The 22,954-nt window shown below is 54.5% G+C and overlaps 1 protein-coding gene across 3 annotated transcripts in view; it reads left to right on the top strand.

Moving 5' to 3' along the window:
• The first annotated feature begins 12,628 nt into the window (after nt 1-12,628).
• GPR137B (G protein-coupled receptor 137B) overlaps nt 12,629-22,954 on the top strand; it is a 38,869-nt gene continuing 28,543 nt past the window's right edge. For 2 of the 3 annotated variants that reach the window (XR_010381804.1, XM_010979775.3), the window contains exon 1: nt 12,629-13,175. Coding sequence is in view for 2 of the 3 variants with exons in the window: in XM_010979775.3 (XP_010978077.3) it covers nt 12,762-13,175 (414 nt within the window). In the remaining variant the exon portion in view is untranslated. The remainder of the gene's footprint in view (nt 13,176-22,954) is intronic. The other variant, XM_031460814.2, reaches the window with a different exon arrangement.

Genomic DNA, 22,954 nt, shown 5'->3' with positions numbered 1-22,954 from the left:
GGGACAGGGAGAGAAAAGAGGTGATTTCCTGTTCAAACCTCTCCTATCATTTAGTCAAGACTGTTAATCAGCGGCACGGGTCAGGACGGCCGCCCGTAGCCCCTGAGCTGCTTATTTTCAGCAGACACTGGAAATCCACCAAGTGCTGCCCCTGGGAGAGGGTCCACCCCGTCCTGGACGACTATGAGGCACCGGCATGTCACTGCCCAAAGGCCTGCATAGAGCTTACTTCATTCATATTCCCAAACACATGAGGGGTTAAAAAAAAAAGGTTTAATTTCCAGATTGGGAAACTGAGGGTCAGAGAGAGAAAAATAACTTTTCAACGTCACCCAGTGGCACACGAGGAGCCGGATTCAAAGGCGCTTCTGACCCCAGGACCACATTCTGCCTCAGTTCCCCGCCCACCGGGCCTTCTCCATTTCTCCATCCACCCAGTTCCCACCCCTCTGCTTTACCCTCCAATCCCCCGGCTGCTCTCCGGTTGTTCCATGGGTTGCATTCCCCTTTCTAACCAGGCGGTGCAGCTCTCTAAATCAAGGAACATGTTACACATGGGGAAGGGCTGGACCAGCCGAGCGCCCGCACCCCTGCTCACAGGCCACAGGGTCGGGCTGGTGCCGTGGCTCTTCTCCCCACGTCCCCAGCTGCCTTCTCTCCCACAGCCGTGCTCCTGTTTCGTGGCTCTTTGGATCTCAACTGATCCACCCACCAGAGCCTTCTCTGGCTGCTCGATCTCAAGGGTAATCCCTGGCTATCCCCTCCCATGGTCTGTCTGTCTGTCTCTTCTCATTTTTCTATACATGTATTGTTCTTTATTTGGGGGGCGGTAATTAGGCTTATTTATTTATTTTTAGAGGAGATCCCGGGGGATTCAACCCAGGGCCTCATGCATGCTTGGCCTCAAGCATGCGCCCCACCACTTGAGCTGTACCCTCCCCGCCCTGTTCTTTGTCGACGATGTTGTACAAACCAGAGTTCTCAGCCACTTCCCTTTGGCCTGTTCTCTCCCAGGCGTATGTGAGTGATACATGCTAATAAACCTGTTTGGTTTTGTCTTATTAATGTCTTTTGATTACACAGCGCCATCTGAGCACCTGTGATGGGTAGAAGGAAGGTTTCTGCCTGCCCTCCAGCTTGTCCTGATTGTTTGAGAGGGGACATCTGCATGCTCTCTGTCCCTGGCGGTTTGTCCCTCACTCCCTGGAGTCGACTGAGCAGCATCAAGTTGCTTAAAATGTGCTACTGCGGAGTCACGTGGGATCCAGACGGAGACCAAGTCTGTCAAGAAGCACGTGGTTAAGATGCCACTGCATAAAAAATCAGATTTCTTCTGTACAGCACAAGGAACTATATTCAATATCTTGTAACAACCTTTAATGAAAAAGAATATGAAAATGAGTGTACATATATGTATGGCTGAGACATTGTGCTGTACACCAGAAACTGACACATTGTAACTGACTGTACTTCAGAAAAAAAAAAGATGCCATTGAAAAGCGGTCACTTTGTTCTCACTGAAGCAGAATGGAGCTGGCTGCCCCACTGGCCTGGGCTCGCCGCCCTCTCTGGGCTGACCAGAGTCCAGCAGCTGGCTGCACATTAAAGGCAAGCAGGTGGGTGGGAGATGGGGGCTCTGTGAAACCGTGGCTACACAGCCTGTGAAATCAGCCGCGGTCTCGCCCCGGGCTGGCGGGGCTGGGTCGTCACTGGGCTCTCTGCGCAGCCTTGTGTGATGTCTCAGAGCTAAACACGGGGCTTCGAGGGCCAGCTCTGCCCGCAGTGAGCTGTGTGCCTTTAGGGAAGTCCCCTAACCTCTGAGCCTCTCGTCACTCATTAGCCAGAGAGAGCAAGGTTATAAATTAATGGGGGCATGCTTAGGAAGGAATGAAATGCTAGGTGTGAAAGTGTTTTATCCCAACCCCTTACAAGTGGTTGTGGTTGGTTAGTTTGGTTTGGTTTTCCTCGAGCCTGTTTAATTCCATCACAGGCCCTCTCAGCCCTACCTGCTCGGGCTCTGGCCTCTGGGGGATAGTCCCATGCCTGCTCGCTGTCTCCCTCACACCCCCTCTACTCTGCTGTTTACCAAATCTTTCTTTTTCTTTTTCAATTGTAGAGATATTTTTATTGAAGTATAGTCAATACAATATTGTGTCAATTTCTGGTGTGCAGCACAGTGCTTGTCATACATGAATGTACATATATTCATTTCATATTCTTTTTCACCATAAGCTACGACAAGATATTGAACATAGTTCCCTGCACTATACAGTATGAAACTGCTGTTTATCTGTTTTATATATAGTAGTGAGTATCTGCAAATCTCAAACTCCCAATTTATTCCTTCCCAACCCCTTCCCCCTCTGTAACCACAAGTTTTTCAATGTCTGTGAGTCTGCTTCTGTTTTGTCAATTTTTGTAAGTAAGTTTGTTCATCTTTTTTTTTTTTTAGATTCCACATATAAGTGATATCACATGGTATTTTCCTTTCTCTTTCTGGCTCACTTCACTTAGAATGACAGCCTCCAGGTCCATCCGTGTTGCTGCAAATGGTATTATTTTATTTCTTTTTATAGCTGAGTAGTATTCCACTGTATATATACACCACAGCTGCTTCTTTTTTTTGTTTACACCACATCTTCTTTATCCAGTCATCCTCAATGGACATTTAGGCTGTTTCCATATCTTGCTATTGTAAATAGTGCTGCTATGAACACTGGGGTGCATGTATCTTTTTGAATTAAGGTTCCCTCTGGATATACGCCCAGGAGTGGGATTGCTGGGTCATAGGGTAAGTTTATTTTTAGTTTTTTGAGGAGTCTGCATACTGTTTTCCATAATGGCTGCACCAGACTGCATTCCCTCCTCCAGCAGTGGAGGAGGGTTCCCTTTTCTCCACAGCCTGTCCAGCATTTGTCGTTTGTGGACTTTTGAATGATGGCCATTCTGACTGGTGTGAGGTGATACCTCATTGTAGTTTTGATTTGCATTTCTCTGATACTTAGTGATACTGAGCACTTTTTCATGTGCCTGTTGGGCCATTAAATTTTTTTAACGGAGGTACTGGGGATTAAACCCTACCTCTCTACCACTGAGCTACACCCCCCCCCCCAAACTTTCTTTTTTTGTTCACAAGCCTACTTCCCACTTGTCTCTCAAACCCTCCCCAACTCTAAACACATCTTCCCCTTTCATCTTCCTCTCGGGGCTCTCCGTCCTGGCGCTGGGCAATGACACAGCTCCTAAGTGCCACCTGCTGCTGAGTCACTTTTGTGACAACCGGGAACCAGAAGGGAGGCACCGGGTGGCCGGCATGGTCCCTGCGTCTCTAAGGTCGGGGTGGCTCTGGTCCACCCTCGCCCTCGCTGACTTGTCAGCACGGCACCACTTCCCACTCCCTGGTCCCTGCCGGGCCACCTCCAGAGCCACGGCTGAGTGCGTGAATGAAATTATTGTATTTCGTTTTCACAGTAGCCCTGTGAGGGTGATGGCTTAGCCTGGTCTCAGCAAGGCCGTGTTCAGGTCAGGGAGGCACAGCACTTGTCCGCCCCAGACAGAGCCCAGAGTGACCTATTTCTTGCCTTAGCAGCTCAGTCCCTGGCGTGCCAAGGGCCTAATCCTGCTAGAGGGGCCCCGTGTGTCCGGCTCGGCCACCTCCTCAGCTGGCTGCGTGCCCTGAGTGGGCAGGGGCCCTCCCCAAGCTCTGAACTTGGTCGTTGAGCTTGTCAGAGCAGAGGGCCGGCCTTGTTCCCACGGCCTGATGTGCTGAGGCAGCACTTGCTGGCCAGGCCGAGGCTGCTGCAGCCACCAGCGCTCTTACCATAAGCAGAGGGGAGCAGCCACGCACCCCCACTGGCCCCCAAACTGCCTCTCCACACCCGTGACCGCACCTCTCCCCGGTCATCGGAGCCCCTCCCCAGGCTTCCCTACCTCCTCCGTGCAGTTGGTGCCACTGAGAACTGATTTGTGTCCTTCTAAAACCCACAGGTCGAAGCCTGAAGCCGTGTGATGGCATTTGGAGATGGGACCTTAGGGAGACAATTGAGTTTAAGTGAGGTTATGAGGGTGGGGCCCCCATGATGGGGTTGGCGCCCTGGTCAGAAGAGACACCAGAGAGCTCACTGTCTCCTCACCACGCAAGGACACGGAGACGACGGCCACATACAAACCAGGAAGAGGGCCTCCCCGGAACTCTGCCAGGCAGGCACCCTGATCGTGGACGTCCAGCCTCTGGACTAGGAGAAGTAAATTTCTGTCATTTAAGGCACCAGTCTGAAGTACCTTGTTATGGCAGCTCTCACAATCTAATACGGTTTGTTTCCTTATTCTCAGTGCAAAACGAGATATCGAACATGATTACTGTTGGAATTACTATTCCAGGTGCTGATTTCACATTTTTTTAAACTTATTTTTTTAGAGGAAGGACTGGGGATTGAACCTAGGACCTCGTGCATGCTGAGCACGCACTCTACCAATGAGCTCTCCCCTCCCTCCTGAGTTCCCATTTCGAGAGCATAGTTAGCCAGAACTTTGCATGGGTTCTACTTCTAGATGCTCTTGGACCAAGTTTAAACTCTCCATCCGCCCTAGAAGGACTGGCCTGTTCCCAGGGCATCTGTGGGGTCCTAGCAGTGCAGACCCCCGGGCCCCAGAGCCCAGCCCTCCCACTCAGTCTTCCTCCTCTGCCTCCCCTCTGCCTGGTCTGCATACAGATCACCAGAGGGTTCAGGAGGCTACCCCCTGGCACCGTGGGCAGGGCACTGATTCTTTTCTAAACACAAAGCCATCTCTATGCACTGCCTCCCAGAGGAAAATTGCAGATGAAGCTCAGGGTGTGACAAGTCCGGACTGCTCTTCAGGAGGTCAGACTGGCCTGAAAGACGGAGGTACCTTACGACCCTCAATACACCGTGAGCTGGACTTCACAACAAACTGGGTAAGGAGTATTACCCACTGAAAGACTGCTTAAGATGAATCCAATCACTGCACAAGAAAACTTGAGATGCCCTGGAAAGATCTGGATCATAAGTGGGAAAAGAAAAAAAGAAAAGCTCATTGAGGTTTTCCCAAACTCACAACAATCCAAAAAATCCACATGAGTAACAATTACGAATTGTGCAGCTGAAACTCTCCTGAACTTCAATAATAAAAGCAGGATTTGAGCAATTGTGCTAGAGAAAAGAATTCGCTTTCTATTCTCTCTACAGAGAGAAATTTATATTGCAGAATCATTCTTAGATGAAGAGGAGTATGAAGACCCAAAAAATGTAGGGAAAAGGGAATTTAGAGATGCCTCACATAATAAGCAAAAAGACAGCATTATTCTCCTGGATTTGGGGGTGTTTGCAGTGCTAGTCAGCTTCTGAAAATGTGTGATGTGTTATTCTAAATAAATTATTGACTTTAGAGCCCTACTTTCGTTATTCTTCCCCTAAGGAGGGTCTCGAACATTGAAGGAGGAGCTTCAGGACTGACAGGCCCTGAGATGTGACGGATGGAGTCAGCCTCCTCTTCCGCAAGAGCTACTTGGAGCCTGATTCCTGGAGATGAAAATGCGAAGCTAGAAGAAGAATGTGGCAGAGAGCAGGCCGCTTAAATGCCCTTCTGAGACCCCCTGGAGAGAGCTGGCTCTAGTCCCTCCCGTCCCCCAGACTTGAGCAGACCACGGACGCCGCCTTCCCTGGAGCAGAACCCGAAGTCTGCGGTTCATGCTCTTTGGGGCACTTGGTGGTAGGGAACATTCCATTCTGTTTTCAGGCAAATAGGTAATGTTCCATGCTCGTGACACCGTGGGCTTCAGTATACACGAAGTTCCCTTTTTACCGCAGATCCACTCAATGCCAAAGTTTTGATGAGTCATTGAACCGTTACAAGGGCATGGAGTGGATTCACAACGTTGCGTTAGTCTCTGGTGCGCAGCATAGGGCTTCAGTTATACACGTATATATTCTTTTCAACGCTCATCTGTTATTACAAGGTACTGAGAGCATCAGGAGGGCGACACCGTCTGCCTGTTTGCTTCGACAGCAGTTAAGCATTGTTCTAGATTTGGAGTTTGCTCCGAACAACCCCACGGGGTTACCTGACTGAATTAAAATCTGATACGCCTGTTACTGGGGAGGGTGAAACGTTCTAACACAGAATCATGACCATAGCTGCACCGTAGGTGAAGTCACTAAAAATCACTGGTTTGTGCACTTGAGCTGGGTGAATTTTAAGGTCCAACAAAGTTGTTTTAAAACCTTGATATGCTCCAACGTGTTTACATTTAGGGATTACAAACATGAACTAAATAAAAATAGACAGGTACATCCGATTTCACAAAGTGTTAGGCTTATTTGTTGAAACCGGAACTTCCACAGAAGAATCATCTTAGCTTGCAGGACTCTCGTCACTTAGGCTGTCTCACCCACTCCCCCTGAATCTCCTAGCATTCCCGAAACCTTTGAAACCCTTAGCTTCTGAAGTTTAAGATTGCAATTTAGAGCTGGAGAGAGTGTGGAGGAAAGGGAGCCCTCCTACACCGCTGGTGGGAATGCAGTTTGGTGCAGCCACTGTGGAGAAAATATGGAGGTTCCTCAAAAAACTAAAAATAGACTTACCATACAATCCAGCAGTCCCGCTCCTGGGCATACAGCCAGAGGAAGCTCTAATTCAAAAAGACACCTGCACCCCAGTGTTCACAGCAGCACTGTTTACAACAGCCAAGACATGGAAACAGCCTAAATGTCCATCGACAGGTGACTGGATAAAGACGCTGTGGTATATTTATATGACGGAATACTACTCAGCCATAAAAATAATAAAACAATACCATTTGCAACAACATGGATGGACCTGGAGATTGTCATACTAAGTGAAGTAAGTCAGACAGAGAAAGACAAATATGATTCCACTTATATGTGGAATCTTAAGAAAGACACAAATGAACTTACTTACAAAACAGAAACAGACTCACAGACATAGATACACACTACTATATATAAAATAGATAAACAACAGGGTCCTACTGCATAGCATAGGGAAATATATTCAATTTCCTGTAGTACCCTATAAGGAAAAAATATGAAAAAATATGTATGTATATGTGTGACTGAAAAATTATGCTATATACCAGAAATTGACACAACATTGTAAACTGACTATAGCCAATTTTTAAAAATGCTTGCAATTTGGACCAGAAAGCCCCATAAGAGATGTTGATTTCGTCCTGAATTGCTGAGAACTGTGGCCAGGGAATCCATTGCTCATTCAATAATGAATCAAATACCTAATATGTGTTGACTGTGGAAAGGAAGAGTTTCTCATGTTTTTCTATCACTACATTTGGTGAAGCAGGACACATCACCGAGAGCAAAAAAAAAAAAGTCTTTTAGGAGTGGACTCTAGAGACTGAAAGCCACACGACACAAAGTTTTCAGCAGTGAATTTAAAAAATGTAAAAACGCAGCAAATCTGTGTCTACTGCAACTGCTGAACCATTTCATCTAGCAATTTCCACCGTTAACATGAGTAAGTGTCATCTCCGTGGTCTGCGGGCCACGCCCTCTTTAGTTGACTGATGCTCCCGCCGAGTGTGCCCCCTTTAGGGGCCTTTCCTAACATCGGACACTGAGCAGGCTGTGGTTAGTTACGTTGTTTCTATCTCATTTCTCTAGCTGGCATCAGCAGTACCAAGCAGCAGAGTACTCTTTTCCTGGAAAATTCCAGCAAGGATTTGTTAATTGAAATGAACTACTTACCACCCTGGAAATTCTCGTCCCCTGAAGTGGCACACGGGCAGACACGCTTGACCTGGCATGGAGCATGGGTGGGGGTGCGGGAAAGCTCCGGAAGGCCGGGCGTGCTGGGGTCAGTAGTCCCGGAGCAGCTGCACAGCTTGGGGTTCCCGGGTACCTGAACGCTCAGTCAGGACAGGAGGTCCGGAGCTGGGAGAGATGCTTGGTGACGGCTGGATCCCAGTGACCAGACAAGGGGCAAAACAGACATTCCTTCCTTGGTCTGCCTTCTTCTCACCCCTTAAATATTTAAAAGAATTTTTGAGGAGTGCTGACAGATATCAAAAAAAGATAATTTCGTGAAGATGTCATATCGTTTTCCTAAAAAGTTACTTCTGAACGTTTAATTATGTGTGTATCATCATTTGGGGAAATCTATCACAGCACAGGAGGCTGTTTGTCGCCACTTTGGCCCCCAGCCTCTGAGCTCCCTTCCTACCTCGGGGAATGTCCTATTCTAGGAAGTAGAAGCACCTACCGTGGAAGCTGAAGATGCCAGATTCTCATGTTCTCAGCCGCTGTTGCCGCTGGGATGTGGGCACGTGGTCTAGGCTCAGCCAACCCGATGGCTCTGCCCCAGACGTTGAATTGGAAACCTTGACTCAAAGCAGCCTGAACTGCACACTTTACTCTGGAGAGGGACTCACTCCCCCAACACGCCTTGACAAACCGTCTTCGTAGCCCACCCCCACCATCCAGGCCCGCCTTGCATTCCTTGCCTTGCTTGCGTCTCCAGATGGCTGTAGGGCACACGTCTGGCCAGGGAGACAGAGATGGAGATCTGTCTTGAGATTTCTTGGAAACCTTTTGCCTTCTTGATACCTCAGGAGCCACCTTGCTGTCTTGTCCCCACTTCTGCCTGGAAGGCAAATGTAACATTGAGGGCTGCGGCAGCCATCTTGCAACCACGAGGGAACCATCCTGAAGATGAAAGCCAATATGCACAGGGTGGTAAAGCAGATCAAAAGAGCCGGTGTCCCTGGAAGATTTTTTAGATAGTTGAATCCATGTTTGCAACAACGAATTTCTAGAGATGTGAGAAAAATAAGCACTTATGTTTAACCTATGATTAGCTGGGTTTTTTACTATTTGCGTTTTCATTCCTAATTGATACAGGCAGTGTCCAGCGTCCAGCATGGGTGAGGCCTGTGGTGCAAACCACCACGTCAGCGCCTGGGGTGGCAGCAGTGGTGGTGTTGTGACAGAACCGGTTCTGCAGCATTATTTTGGGTGTCATTCTACTTTCTTAGCCTCCAAACTCCTCCAGGATGCCCGAGGATGTCGTGAGCTCCATAAAGGGCCTTTTAATATATTCTTTTTCTGCTTAAATTTACCAAAGTTTAATAACAATGATAGGAAAAGATGAGCTCATTAGGGTGGGTCTTAATCCAACATGACTGCAGTCGGCCCTTCTGACCAAGGATCCCACTTGACCCCAGGAGAAGAAATGTGGTGTGTTAATGCCTGTCCCGCAGCAGCTGCTGGCCTTATGGAATAGTGGAATGACTAACTGTGGCCTTAATTCCAGTGCCTGCTGAAAGACACTGCGATTATCCAACAGCACATAGAGGATCTTCTGAACTCAGTGCCAGTGTGTGGCGTTGGTTATCTTGAAGCCTGAATACATAGCTGTACGGTCCAAACGGATGGCTTCCCTCATGAATACACCAATGATCTACTGCTGAATTTTTAATTCTTCTTCCCTTTACGTCTGGGCTCTGCTGGTTTAAAGGTCTCAGCAGTCAGCGAGGAATTCCTCCGCCAGGAGACTCAAGCGTAGTTCCTTTGAGATTGAAGTCGAGACACTGGCTATTCCAGACTCCCCGTGCTAGTGGGTGAAAACGCAAAAAGGCGCGTGATGGTGGTGACAATCAAGGGGGCGCCAGGTTGCCGTTGTATGATGGGTAATGGAGGCCAGTAGCTAGAATTCAGCCGTGGTGGTGCCGCATGTTACCGGTATGTCCAGTGGAAAACAATTTTTCATTAAAAAATGAATGCACTCAGCTCCCTCAGAATAAGGATTCTCCCCTGATTAGCCAAGGTGCTTGATAAAGGGAAAGGGGGTTTGGAATGTGCGTTTAAGAGAGGAGTCATAAGTTGATATAATTACATACCAATGAAAGCCTTGTGGCCAATGGCAAAAATAACAACCCTAACTTCCAACTGTATTTTCTTCCTTGCTGTGTTATACGTATATTTGCATCTATTTTAATGAATCACCCTTTACTTTTAACTGTCTCCCATTTTATATAGGATAAATTCAAGATAGATATGGTAACACTTTAATCTTTAAGTTCAGAACATTGAGATGGGCTGTGACAGGTAAAGGAGGAAGGACTCATTGCCCAGAGGTCCTGGAATTTGAGCTGGACACAGAAGATGTCCTTCAGTGCGACCCCTTTGGAGGAAGGAGTGAAGGTACTTTTTAATTGTACAAGGAATGTAGCTTTATATTAAGTGGAAGCATTTTTATTTTATACAGTTTTAATTTTCAGAATTGTAAGAGTGGTAAGAAGCAAATCCGATGCTGGGTGTTAAAAGGGACAGACTATTGTAGACATTTGGCATTGTCTGGGGCAGCTTGGGAGCATGGTAAAGACTGCTAGCTCCTTCCCAAATCCATCCTCCTTGTCCTCCCTGACCTTTTGCTGTGTGTATTGCATGTGGAATAAAAACTGCATTTCCCAACGTCTCTCCAGCTATCTTATTAAGGTGAGTTCTGCCAATGAGTAGTGATGCATGGTGTGGTATTTCTGGGAAGGCTCCCTGAACAAGAGAGGACAAGTGCTCTTTAGGCCTCCCCTTTTCTGCCTAATGCCAGCCTGGGAGGTGGATGCAATGGCTGGAGAGCCAGAAGCCATCTTGGATCAAAGGTTGTCTTGGGAACAGAGGTCCTGCCTGGTGGAGGGGAAATATGAGAGCCTCTGATGACACTGGATTCTTTCAGTTTAATAAAATAGAAACAGACACGTTCTGAATGTCCAGGCAAGCACAGGGAAGACATTGGTAAGCGAGGCACAGTTTCTACCCTAGGAAACTTATAAACAAGTGGGGTGGAGTGACAGTTATGCAAAGATGCTCTGGAAGCACACAGGTGGTGCACCTAAGTGGATGGTGGGTGGAGTGGTCTGGGAAGACTTTCTGGAGGAAGTAACCCTCTTACAGATGAATAGGATTTGGCTAGTTGTGGGAGGAAAGGGTGGAAAGAGTTTTCTTGGCAACATTCATTAACACCTCTTAAGAGACAAGTCTGGGGGTAAGCTAGGGTAGAGTTTGGACTTTATCCTCAGAACAATGCTTCATTTGGACAAGTGAAAGGAATGTAAGCATGGGAGTGACATGGCCAGATTTATTTTTCAGAAAGATCATTCTAGCTGCTTTGTGCAGAATGGATTTGGGGAACAAGATCAGTGCTGGGGAGACAAGGAGAGAAGAGAGGAACTGCGAAAGGAGCGTGACACCTTGGCTCTGGTGACGCACCTGAAATACACAGGGGAGAGTGTAAACACTAAATAATTTGTTGGAAAAGCAGGGCTGGATCCAGGCTCCGCGGGGGTCTTTTTAGGAAACAGGACACACAATTAGGCACGAAGTTGACTATTCACTGAAGATGAAAAAATAAACCATAAGATATTACTGAAATCTTGGAGATTCGGGTTCCTTTTTTCCTGCTTACTCGAACTGCTTGCCTAGAAATGCCTCCAGGAAGCAGCTTGGAGGGCCCTCCCTGCCCACAGCACCCTACACCTCCAACACCCCCCGAATGACCATGGAGACTCGCCCTGGGGAGGAAACTGAGTCAACTGGCCGTCTTGGAGGAGCGACCCTTCAGCCACAGCAAACCACAGAGGCTCGTTGGTCTGATAAACGGACCGTCCTACTGCCTGGGTTGGTTGTAATGGGAGGCAGTACACCGAGAGCGCAGTCACCCCCACCCTGAGGTCCTGCGGCCTCCCTCCCTCCGCTGACTCGCCGCCTTGCTCCCCGCTGCACTAGCTGCTTTGCGGGGACAGGAGGGGCGAGCACACTTCCTGGCGCACGGCGCGGGCACACGGTGCGGATGGATCTCCGGGAGAAAACAGGCCGGCTTACCGCCGAGACCAGGCAGCAGCCGCGGGGACCATTCCTTTCCTCACTCTGCGTATGCAAACTTGACCTCAAACACAAAAACCCTGTCTTTGGCATTTCTGGACTTAGAACTCAACATCACCCCAGCAGGAGATTTCTAAAGAAAAAACGCCAGCCAGTTCATAGTCACAGAGCCGTAAGGTTTTTATTTTTAATGTTAAAAAATTGCAACGTATGTCATTGTTGAAATAAAATAACTAACTTCTGCAAAACAACAAGTAATCATCAGCTGAGACCGGGTGGCGCGTGGATCAGTCCCGGGAGAAGTGGGCGGCGGGTACCAGGCTGCCGGTCCTGGGGGCTTCGGGGGCGGAGCGGTGCGGGAGCGCGCAGAGCGTGGGGCGGGGACTCGCGGGGCGAGGCGCGGGGTTCCTGGGGGCGCGCGGTGCGGGGGACGGGACTCCTGGGGGCGCGCGGGACAGGGGGCGGGGCGGGGGCACGCGGGGAGGGGGCGGGGCTTCCAGGGGCGCGGGGCCAGGCGCTGCGGCTGGGGCTCCTGGAGGTGGGCAGGACGGGGGGCGGGGCTCCTGGGGGCGCGTGGGACGCGGGGGCGGTGCGGGAGCACGCGGGGCGGGGGGCGGGGTTCCTAGGGGCGCGCAGTGCGCGGGGCGGGGCTCCTGGGGTGCGCGGTGCGGAGCCGCGGCGCGCGGGGCTGGCGGGCGCGCGGGCGCGCGGGGGCGGCGGGCGCGGCGCTGCCAATCGCAGACGGAGGCCGCCCCAGTGAATCATGTGGTGCCTGGGGAGGAAGTGCGGCTTGTTTTCTTTCCTCTAGTCGCCGGGCTCCGGGTGGAGAGGGATGCGCGGAGACCCCTTCGGGGGCGGCGGCGGCGGCGGCGGCGGCGGCAGCGAGTCCCGATGAGGCCCGAGCGCCCCCGGCCGCGCCGCAGCGCCCCCGGCCCGATGGAGGCCCCGCCGTGGGACCCCCTCCGCAACGACTCGCTGCCGCCCACGCTGACCCCTGCCGTGCCCCCCTACGTGAAGCTCGGCCTCACCGTGGTCTACACCGTGTTCTACTCGCTGCTCTTTGTGTTCATCTACGTGCAGCTCTGGCTGGTGCTGCGCTACCGCCACAAGCGGCTGAGCTACCAGAGCGTCTTCCTCTTCCTCTGCCTCCTCTGGGCCTCCCTGCGGACCGTGCTCTTCTCATTCTACTTCAAGGACTTCGTGGCGGCCAACGCGCTCAGCCCCTTCGTCTTCTGGCTGCTCTACTGCTTCCCGGTGTGCCTCCAGTTCTTCACCCTCACGCTGATGAACCTGTATTTCACGCAGGTGAGTCGCGGGAAGCCACGCCCGCGGGCGAGAGGCACCTGGCGGCGCGCGCCTGGCGGGGGCGAGGCGGCCGTGGCGGGCCGGTCCCCGAGCCGCAGGGCTGAGCGTGTGGCGGGGACAAAGCACGGGTTCTGGGCTGGTCTGAGCCCGGTTCCACCTGCAGGCCTTTCTCCCAGGTAACGACCTCCCATTCGCAAAGAAGGCAAAGGAGGAGGAAAAGGGAAGCGAGGGCTGGGGGCCACCCATTACCCGCTGCCCTCAGCTGGGCGCATCCAGTCGGGTACCGGTGGGAGGTGTGCCCACCAGGGAGACGTGAGCGCCAGCGTTTCTCATCTAGACCCTCATTCCAAAGCTTCGAAGCCCCAGCATGCACGTTGGTCTCTAGACTGGGGCCAGACACTGGGTTTTTGAGTGACGGGAGGCTGGGACATTCCTGGTGGGGATGAGGTGCTGTGAGCCTAGGCGCCCCACCGCTGACGAACTCCTCCGCAGGACTGTCCCACAGCAGCCGGGGTGCCACCACCCTGCTACCGCGCTGGTGCAGCGGGCGGGCTGAGCTCATCCGAGAGGCCCCGAGAAAAAGCCGTAAAAGTTGACTGCGGCGCTTTTATAGGCACACGGGAGTCATTTTATGGAGCATGTTGTTAATAAGCTAATGGGAGAAGCGCCAGTTGTCTTGGCTGTTGTGACCGTTGACTTAGTAGAGTCCTTTCCAAGTACTGTGTGAGGTGTGGCATGAAGGCGGAGCAGCACAAGGCCGCCATTGTCATCGCCGTCACCTCTGCTTCCCAGAAGCTGTCCGAGCCCTGAAGTGTCCATTTTCGCCAGGACCCTGCTCAGGGGAAAGGCACCAACTGCGTCACCCGGTGAGGGGCGTTTCAGAGCTGCCGTTTGGGTAGGCTTTGTGCCAGCAAGCAGTCCACTCCTCTCAGTGGTGGCCTTATGTATTGGAAGAAAATGTCGTTGATTAAAAAAAGGAAAAAAAGAGTAGTGGAGAAGGGCTGGCCCTAGGACGGGGGAACCCTGGACTGAAAATCTGGAGGAAATACCCTTGGCTGAAAACTAACAAATGGACTGTTCAGTAGCCAGTATAATCTTATCGAACAGGATCTCTGCTCAGAGCCTTCTCCTAAATCCAGAGTATCAGCATATTTTCTGGTCCGTGAGTAATGTGTATCATCTGTCCAAATACTGCTTTTCAGCCCGAAAACCAGTTCAGGCAGTCAGCTACATTGCAGACGCTCCGGCGTTTTAACTGGATTGCAGGGAGTGATTTCAAGCAAGACACAAAGGTCAGGTAGGCTGATGCTACTTCAAGGACTGTGACGATGGACCGGCTGCACGTGGAGATCTTTATACTGCTCCCTTTTTGAGAAAAAAAAAAAAAAAAAAAAGAGCGAGAGGAAAGCGGAGGGCACTAGCACGGCCCTCCGGCGACCGCACGCGGATTCTGCACTGGGTCAGGGGCAGGGCTGCTGCACATTTTCTGCACCAGCTGCTGGTTGGCAAGGAAGTGCTGAGCGAGGGAAAGAGTGACCGGCAGACAGCCTCTCGAGCCAGGAGTCCACAAGCCACCGCCCTGGCTGCTTTATCAATCTCAGGTCTTGTTTTCTGTCTGTCTCTGGGGTGGCTGTCAGGAGAAGGTGGCAATGACTGCTGGCATCTCAGACCCTGGCTTCCTGACAAATACACTTCCGAGGGCATGATAAAGAGGGTGCCCTTTGACTCCCAGCTCTGACACCCCTCTCCCCCCTCCCCTCCCCTCCCCTCCCACGCTCCTCTTCGGCGGGGTTCTCACCCACTGGAATGGCCAGGGGAGCCTTAGGGACCGCTGCTGCCCAGGCCCCATCTCAGAGCATGCAAACCAGATTGTGGACGATGGGGGTCGTGGCTAACGATTAAGAAGCAAGTGCTGTGTGCTGGCCACGCGCCAAGTGTTTTGGCTTACTGCCTCTTCACAGCCACCCTCTGAAGGAAGTACCGATGGTGTTCCCATTTTTCTGAGGATGGCCCGGGAGGTTATATGACTTGCTCAAGGTCACATGACCATCGAGCCCTGGGGCTGGGAGTCACGCCCAAATCTGTGACATCTGAGTGCGGGGCTTATCCTTTATGGCACAGTGTTTAAAACCTCTTATAATTATAGTGGGAAAACATAATTCACTCTAAACATCACAGCCCATCCTCTGAGAGCTTAGCATCCAGCGAGGGGATGAAAGTGCGCTTCTGACACAGCTAAGGAATAACCGCAGGGCTTTTAGGGGAGCATATGTTTCAGCTTCAGGAGACGGGAGCAGGACCTGGGTCCTCAGCAAAGAGGTGGGTTTGCACCGTCTCCTGGGTGGGAGGGGGAAAGGGCAGTGGGAAGGGAGCCGTGTGCCCCAAGTTTGGTTCTGAGAGTGGAGGACATTTTTTCTGTTGGTGCCACATCCTCTGTGGCTGGTCCAGGCCTTGGGGTTTGTGTGCGCATCTCACGAAAGCCTCCGTGATAACCTGGTAAGAAGGGTGCTCCCCTCTGAGGTTCAGAGAGGCGAGGTCAGGTGACCACGTGCCCAGCAGCCTGCGAGGCACCTCTCTGAGATGCACGTGGATGCTCCTGTCCCAGTTCCTGGCGGCCTGGCTCAGCACCCTCCTCCACTGCTCCCTGGCCAACACCTTTGTGCAGGGCACACACCACACACCGGTACCAGCTCCTGTCTGCCTGAAGACACACATTCTTAGGGTAATCTGGTAATTGCACAGGCTCAATTTGATTTACTTTTCCCCAAAATCTCTCCTTTAAACCTCTGCTGAGTGCATTCTGTCTTTTCACTGCCTGTCAGGTGGACCATCTCGCTCTCTGGTCATACTCGGTTATGAGAGCTTTACAGTCAGTTTAAACCTCCTGTCCACCACCCCCCCCCCCCGCGTCCAGGGCACGCCTGGCTGAGCATCCAGGGCTTGGAGGAGAAGGGTGTGCCCTGCGCTCTTAGCCTCTCCCCCGCCACCTTTGGAATCTGGCTCTCCTGGGGTGGACCTGGGAAGGGGCAGGGTTGCGTCATGTGACCCTGCCTGTCCATCTCCGGCCTGGCTCTGCCTCTCTGGGTGACTCTGCCTGTGGCTGTGTCTACGTTGTGGGATGGGCTTCATCCTGGCCCCTCTCCCCACCTCCCTTCCATCCCAGCCCGGGTGATGGGCTGGTGCCCACCCTGTGTCTCCTCCCCGGCCCCCACCTTTACATTCTCTGCTTTCCTCCCATCTGCAGAAATCCCTAGTGGAAGCAGTGACCGCCCCCCAAGTCCCCAGCGCCCTCAGACCTCCCTGGCTGGCCTGGGCCAGGACTCCCTCCTCACCCACTCAGCCCTGATGTCTCCCCTGTTGGGCCTGCGCACGCCCAGCTCTGCAGGCATCTGTCCTCTTCACGGGCCTGGGGTGGAGACCGTCGTCTCCCACAGCGAGCACTGCTCTCCTGCCCACAGGCTGGTAACTTCTCCTCGGCTCCCTCTCCAGCTGCTCCAGCAGGCTGCAGATGTGGGGCAGCGGCCAGTGGTAGGACTGGTTCTGTTGTTTACAGGCCCCGTGTGGGGTGTGCGCGCGGCCCCAAACCTGTGGGGCTCTCCTTGGAGCTCCAGGTGCTGAGTCCCTGTGTTGCCAGCTCTGGGCTCTGTCGAGGTGCAGCAGATGCCCCCCCCCCCAGCTCCTGATGCTCTGGGAGGTGGGAGAGCCCTGGCTGGAGCAGAGGCCTTTCCTCCAAGGCCTGTTCTTCAAGCATCATGTGCTATGAATTGGCATTTTTAAGCGGACTTAGCGGGCAGGACCGGGGACCTGAGGTTCTTGGGGGTCTCTGCTCACCGGGCCTTGTGGGGCCCTCACCCCTGGCTGTAGAGCAGAGGCTCCCAGGCTAAGGCTGCCAGCTTCTGGGCAGGTCGTGGGGGGGGGGGGAGGGGGCGGAGTGCCCTCGGCAGTCCTGTCTCCCAGCTGTTCTCTGTCCACGTTGCGTGTCTGGACCTCAGACTCCTGGGTTCCTGAATCTGGTGGAATGCGGTGGGCTCAGCTTCCCGCTGCTGCAGACTTGTCTTGAGCCTTGTGACGACTCCTCCTGTGACAGGAGAGGAAGGAGAAGTGAGCCGTCGGGGTGGGGGGAGGGGTGGTGCGTGGATGCTGACGCAGGAGCCAGGACCCACCACGCCTTTGAGGGTGGCTGGGAAGCTGCAGCAGGTTATTGTGGGTGCCTGAGGCTCATGGAGGCCATAGTGGGGGTCTGGGGTTATGGTGGGTGTCAGAGTTCATGGCGGGGCCTGGGGTCGCGGTGGGTGTCGGGGGTCGCGGTGGGTGTCGGAGGTCGTGGCAGGGTCCTGGGGTCATGGTGGGCCAGTGGAGGCCGTAGAACAGGGAAGGAGCACCAGAGTGGAAGGAGCAGGGACCCTGTGGACAGAGCGGGGGCCGCCTGTGCTGCGCCTCCACAGCCCGTTACCGACCTGCTCCAGGAAAACGGCAGCCTGGGTGCCCCTGGGGTTGGGGCAGGTTGGGGGTGCCGTCCGGTCCAGTGGCTCCTGTTCTCCAGACCCGGCTCTGATGGCCTCTAGAATTCTGGTGACCTGTCCAGGGTCACCCCAGCAGGCGTGCAGAGCCAGGACGAGTGCTGGGTGCACACCACACCCCTCAGCGGGAAAGGCGTCCGGTCCTCGTCCCTGCAGACCAGGGACCAGGGGGTGGCTGAAAGTTGAATCTGGGGACCCTGTCTGCACCCCCACCAGGAGAAGGGAGGTGGGGGGGTCTTAGGAGTAAGTGGATCTCGCTACGCTCCTGGCAGTCAGTTTAATCGAGAAATGTTCCTGAATCACGTGTGCCCGGTGCTGATCTAGGACTTGTGAAGAGGGAAGCTTCTAGGCCTCTTGGCGATTGAGGAAGTAAGGAGCTTAGGAGCACATGAGGCAAGTCTTTGCAGGCCCCCAAGTACCTTGTCTTAGCTGGGGCCACACGGTTGCACAGGGGCAGGGAATCCTCACCTCTGCAGCACCCAGCGCTGGCTCCCTGGGGTCACTCGCTGGCTCACGGCCACCAGAGCTCTGTGTGTGTGTGTGTGTGTGTGTGTGTGTGTGTGCGCGCATGCGTGTGTGTGTGTGTGTGTGTGCGCATGCGTGCACACCCAAGCAAGCACACACAGGACCAAGAGGAGTTTCTTACTAGCATTCAGTCTCCCATCGACCACCAGCACCCCCAGGAAGTCACTTCCTCGTTTTCCTTCCAGAACTTCCCCGGAGAAGCAGCTTTCTAACTGTGCAACCCGGTTTCCCAAGCTCTCTCCTCCCAACACTTGGTCTTTATTCTCTCTGCCCCCATTGCTGCTGCTTCGGTGCTGAAGGGCTCCCTGGCCAGCGTCAGGTGAACCAGATTTCTGTCCTGCCCTCGGCCCACATGGGGACAGTGAGACTCACAGTGTATCTGAGATCCAGCGCCATTGACCTTGAAGCCTCAGCTCCCCACTGGCAGAGGCTGAGCTGAGCGCCGCCAGCTTGGTCCCCTCGGCTCCCATCCCTGGGTCTGGGGCCTGCACAGCCTCGCACTGCAGGGTTTTGCTGCATCCTTTGCTCCGCAGCCGTTCCCAGGGTCAGACAAGCAGTGACTAGCAGGGGGGCGGAGGGTGCCGCCTGAAGGCTTTTCTCACCGCTCAGGCGGGTTGCTGGTGGCTGTGTCCAGCGGCCTTGCCCTGCCCGCCAGAGGGCTGTGACGTACCCTCGCCTGAACACCCGCACCTTCTGGTCCCCAGAGCCGTCGGCTGCGAGGTGCTGGGTGGGGCAGTGAGGGCCAGGCTGACTGGAGAGGAGCACTGACAGACTTGACGGCCACGCATCCGAAGGACATCACTGAAAGGGTCTGAGGTTTATGAAAACGTCACAGCACGTGATTCCAAGATCCGCTTCCGTGGTTCCTGCTCGCCGTGAGAGTCCCGTGGGAGGAGGGAAGGCTCCTTCTGGCTGTGTGTCTGGCGGGCCCGCTTCCCCAGGACGGGAAGAGCCTCAGCAAACTGCGGACGGAGCCTGGTCCGTGGGCAGCCGCGGAGGTCTGCGAAGGCTTGTAAACATTTCATTTTTGACTTGTACTGTGCCTAAGTTCAGAGTCTGTTAACTTCTGAGGACAGATGAGGTCCGAGTGGTTTTACCCTGTGAGTGGGCTGATTTCCTCAAACTCGCGTGCAGGGGTGACAGGCGAGGAAGTTGGAAAGGCGCACACGTCAGTGTTCCAGGCCTTGTGCACCACATCTGGCATCAGTTGCATGTTCCTTTTCTTTTAAATGTCTCTTTTAAAAGATCACAATGATTCTCAGCTCACAGGTCATACAAAAGCAGGCTTCGGGCTGGACTTGGTCCCTGGGACAAGGTTAGGACAAACGCTGGTGTGTCACCAAGCTCCCCCCTCACCTGACTGTGGCATTTACTGGGGCAAGTCTTTCTGGCGGGTTGGAAACAGGCCGTGGCTTCACGTCTGGTGATTAGAGTGTCACTCACTCAGCACACAAATCTCTTCAGTCACCTGCTTGCAGGTGTCTGGGGTCAGAGACAGTAAGGTGGAATTTTTGCCCGAAAGGGTCGTAGACTGCAGAGAAGGACAGATGTACATAGAGATGGGGGTGCCTCCCACAGCACCCAGCAGGGAACCTCTCCCCGCCTGCTGGGAGCAGGGGCACACGGACCAGGGCTCCTGGGGGGGCACCTCTTGTGATGGCATCGCCACCCCCCCTTTTAGGACAGACTTACCAGCTGAGCTACACAGTTTGTAAAACACGGGGTCAACATCTACACACACTGACATCAGCTGCCCGGGCTGCACTCTGCCTCCTGGGCTGCTGTCCAGCCCTGAGAGCTGTCAGAGGTCACTTGGCCCCCCAGGCGATGTGACAGTCTGTCTTGTGGGATGGGACAGGGCGGGAAGGAGTGGGGGGGCAGACAGGAGAGAGTGTGGGCCGGAGGTGAGCAGTGCGGGCTTCTGCGGGCCCCCCTGCCCGAGGCAGTCCCTCCCCACTTCCCCCTGCCCAGCCCCTGGCCAACCCCAGTCCGCTTTCTGCAGATTTGCCTGTTCTGGATACTTCACATCAGAGGAGTCATACGATCACTGGCCTTTTGTGTGTGGCTTCTTTCACGGGGCGTAGTGTTTCGAGGCTCATCCACGTTGGAGCACGTGTCGCTCCCTCATCCCTGTTAGGCTGGTGGTTCTCCTGTAAGTGTGACCCCCAGCTCACACAGCCACCTGTCCACCCAGGGTCACCGAGGTTGCTTCCCCACGTGCTTCTGAGTGCCTGGGGTTCTCGGGAGGCTGTGCAGGCCGGATGCAGGCCAGAAGAACAGACCTGCTAAATTCTGTGTGCCTGGTGTCGGCAGCCTATGTTACATAGTGACGGTCCTTACAGAGGTGACACCAGGCAGGAGATGTTTCCGATAGAAGGTTGGGGACTTAATTCACTTTGTCACCTCTGTCATTCTCTCTCCAGGACATGTGTTTTCAAAAGAACCAGTGGCTTTGCTGCTCTTTAAGCATCCATCAAATCCACTTGCCCTGCTTTGCTACTGGCAGCTCCCTGGGGCCCAGACTGACACCAGGACGGAGTTGGGGGTAGCCTGGGGGAGGCTGGTCGCCTCCCCTCCCAACCCCTGTGGCCTCACGGAGCCGGGTCCCCGCTCTCATGACAGACGGCCCTTCACAGACTTGGTGGCACATGTCCTGTCCTCCCTGCTGGGGGTGGGGCAGCCTCAGCCCCTTCGTGGTTTCCTGGGGGATGTAGGTTTGTCCATCATGGTCCTGGTCGCCATCCCGGGGTCCTTTCCTGTGTCCCACGGAGAGTTGGGGGCAGACCGGCAGGAGACCCATGTCTCACTTCTCCCCCCACCCCCGCCCCAGAGCAGTTTCTGTCACCATGTTCCTTCCCTGAGGAGGGACCGGCGGCCGTTCTCTCGGGCAGGCCACAAGGAGCCGCGCTGACCCTCTTGGTCTGTTGCAGAATGCTGTGGACGGGGCAGCTTAAACACCAGAAACACCTGCCTCAGGGTCTGGGGACGGGACACTGGGGGAAGGGTGTCCGTGTGGCTGGGCTCCAGGGGGCCTCTGCCTGGGGCCGGCGGCCGCGCGTGTCCTCACGTCGGGGAGCGGCAGGCAGAGGGCTCCCGGGTGCCTTCGCTCAGAGAGCGGATCCCGCCCGCGAGGGCTCCACCCGCAGGACCCAAGTGCCCCATGAGTCCTCCCTGCCTCGCACCGTCACACTGAGGGCGAGGATCTCAACATGTAATCTGGGGGGGGGGGGGGCACAGACACGCCGTTCGTGACAGACACCACCCCAGACTGCTCCCCGCAGGGGCAGGAGTTCCAGGGAACCTCAGATTTCTTCCTTCTCGGGCAGAACGTCATTTTCTAGTGGGAAAAAAAAACAGAAACGCGCTTTAACTGCCCACTGGTTTTGTCATCTGTGCGTGACTTGCCGCGAGGACCGGGAAGCGGGGGTGCGACATGTCTCCCCCACAGGGGCCGGAGACCTCCCTTCCTGGAGCCTTCAGGGCTGGCTGGCTGGCAACCCAGCTAAACCTCCTTGGCGGAGAAAGGTCTCCTCTGGGCTGTAGTGTGTCCGTATTTAAGCACATTTGGAGCAATCACGGGCAGGGCTCTGGCTGGCGAACTGTGAGCTGTGTCTGTGGCAGGAGCGGTTCAGAAGCATAATAAATAATCATGAAGCCACCTGGCAGGGCCACGGCCCTTCCCACCCCCGAGCCCAAGCAGGGAAAGTCCTGCCAGGCAGTCTCTGGGCTTGGTGCTTCCCGGCCCACCTCCGTGGGCCGGGCCGGGCCTCCGTGCCTGCAGCCCTGGCTGCCCTGGGGGCGCTGGGTCCTGTCCCTTCCCTCCTCCGAGCACGTGGGGCCGCGCCCACCCAGAAGCAAGGCTGCAGCTGCACCTGTGGGCCTTCGCGGGGTGGAGGACACAGAAGTCACCCTGATGGATGTTGGTACCCAGGCTGTTATCTCCCCGCTGGACACCGAGGCCCAGGGAGGTCGAGTTTGTAGGGGGCGAGCAAAGCAGGCCTGTGACCGTGTAAGCCCAGGTGCTCGGGAGAGGCAGAGCGAGGGCGGCCCGGGTTCGGTGTGTCGCTGGTGACTTGGGGGCCTTTGCATGGGTGCCGCTGCCCCTTGACGCCACTGCCTGGCCTGCCCTCCCCAGGGTGGGTCCAGGAGCCCGCTAGGGCAGCCTGGCTGGGGCTGGCGCTGTCGGATGGGGCTGCCGTCCCATTTAGGAGGACAGGGAGGCCCTGGGGAGCCGACAGAAGAGAGGGGATCTCAGCTGGAAGCTGGAGCAAGGAGCCCCTTCAGGGAGCGAGGGGGGTGCAGATGCCCTTCTCGGGCAAGACCTTGTCCCTTCATCACTTACAGGAAGTGCTGAGAGTCCGGGGGGAGAGGTGTGGGCCGGGCTCCTGCCTTCCTGGGGTTCCCAGGCTGCCAGTGGGGGTAGGACACACACACGTGCACACACACAGGAGCCTGAGGAGGGCTCTCAGGTGCCTGGTCAGCTGACAGGAGGCTGGAGAAGGCTGAGGTTGCTTCTGGGGGTTCTGGGCTTTGCGGAAGTTCCAGGGAGAGGCAGTGTCATCATTCACAAAAGCGGTTTGCCTAACTGCTGGGGGCTCTGGGTCCCAAGGGTGAACAGGAGGCCAGGCCGTGAGCGGGACTCCCTCCCTGAACCTCCCCCTCACCGGATTCAAAGACAGGAGGTGACGTGGTGAAGACCTCCCCTCGGGAGCCAGTCACCTCCCTGGGTGCCTG

This window comes from Camelus dromedarius, chromosome 8, assembly GCF_036321535.1.
Source record: "Camelus dromedarius isolate mCamDro1 chromosome 8, mCamDro1.pat, whole genome shotgun sequence".
In the NCBI taxonomy this organism is placed as follows: Eukaryota; Metazoa; Chordata; class Mammalia; order Artiodactyla; family Camelidae; genus Camelus; species Camelus dromedarius.
This window is presented reverse-complemented; position numbering and strand designations above follow the sequence as displayed.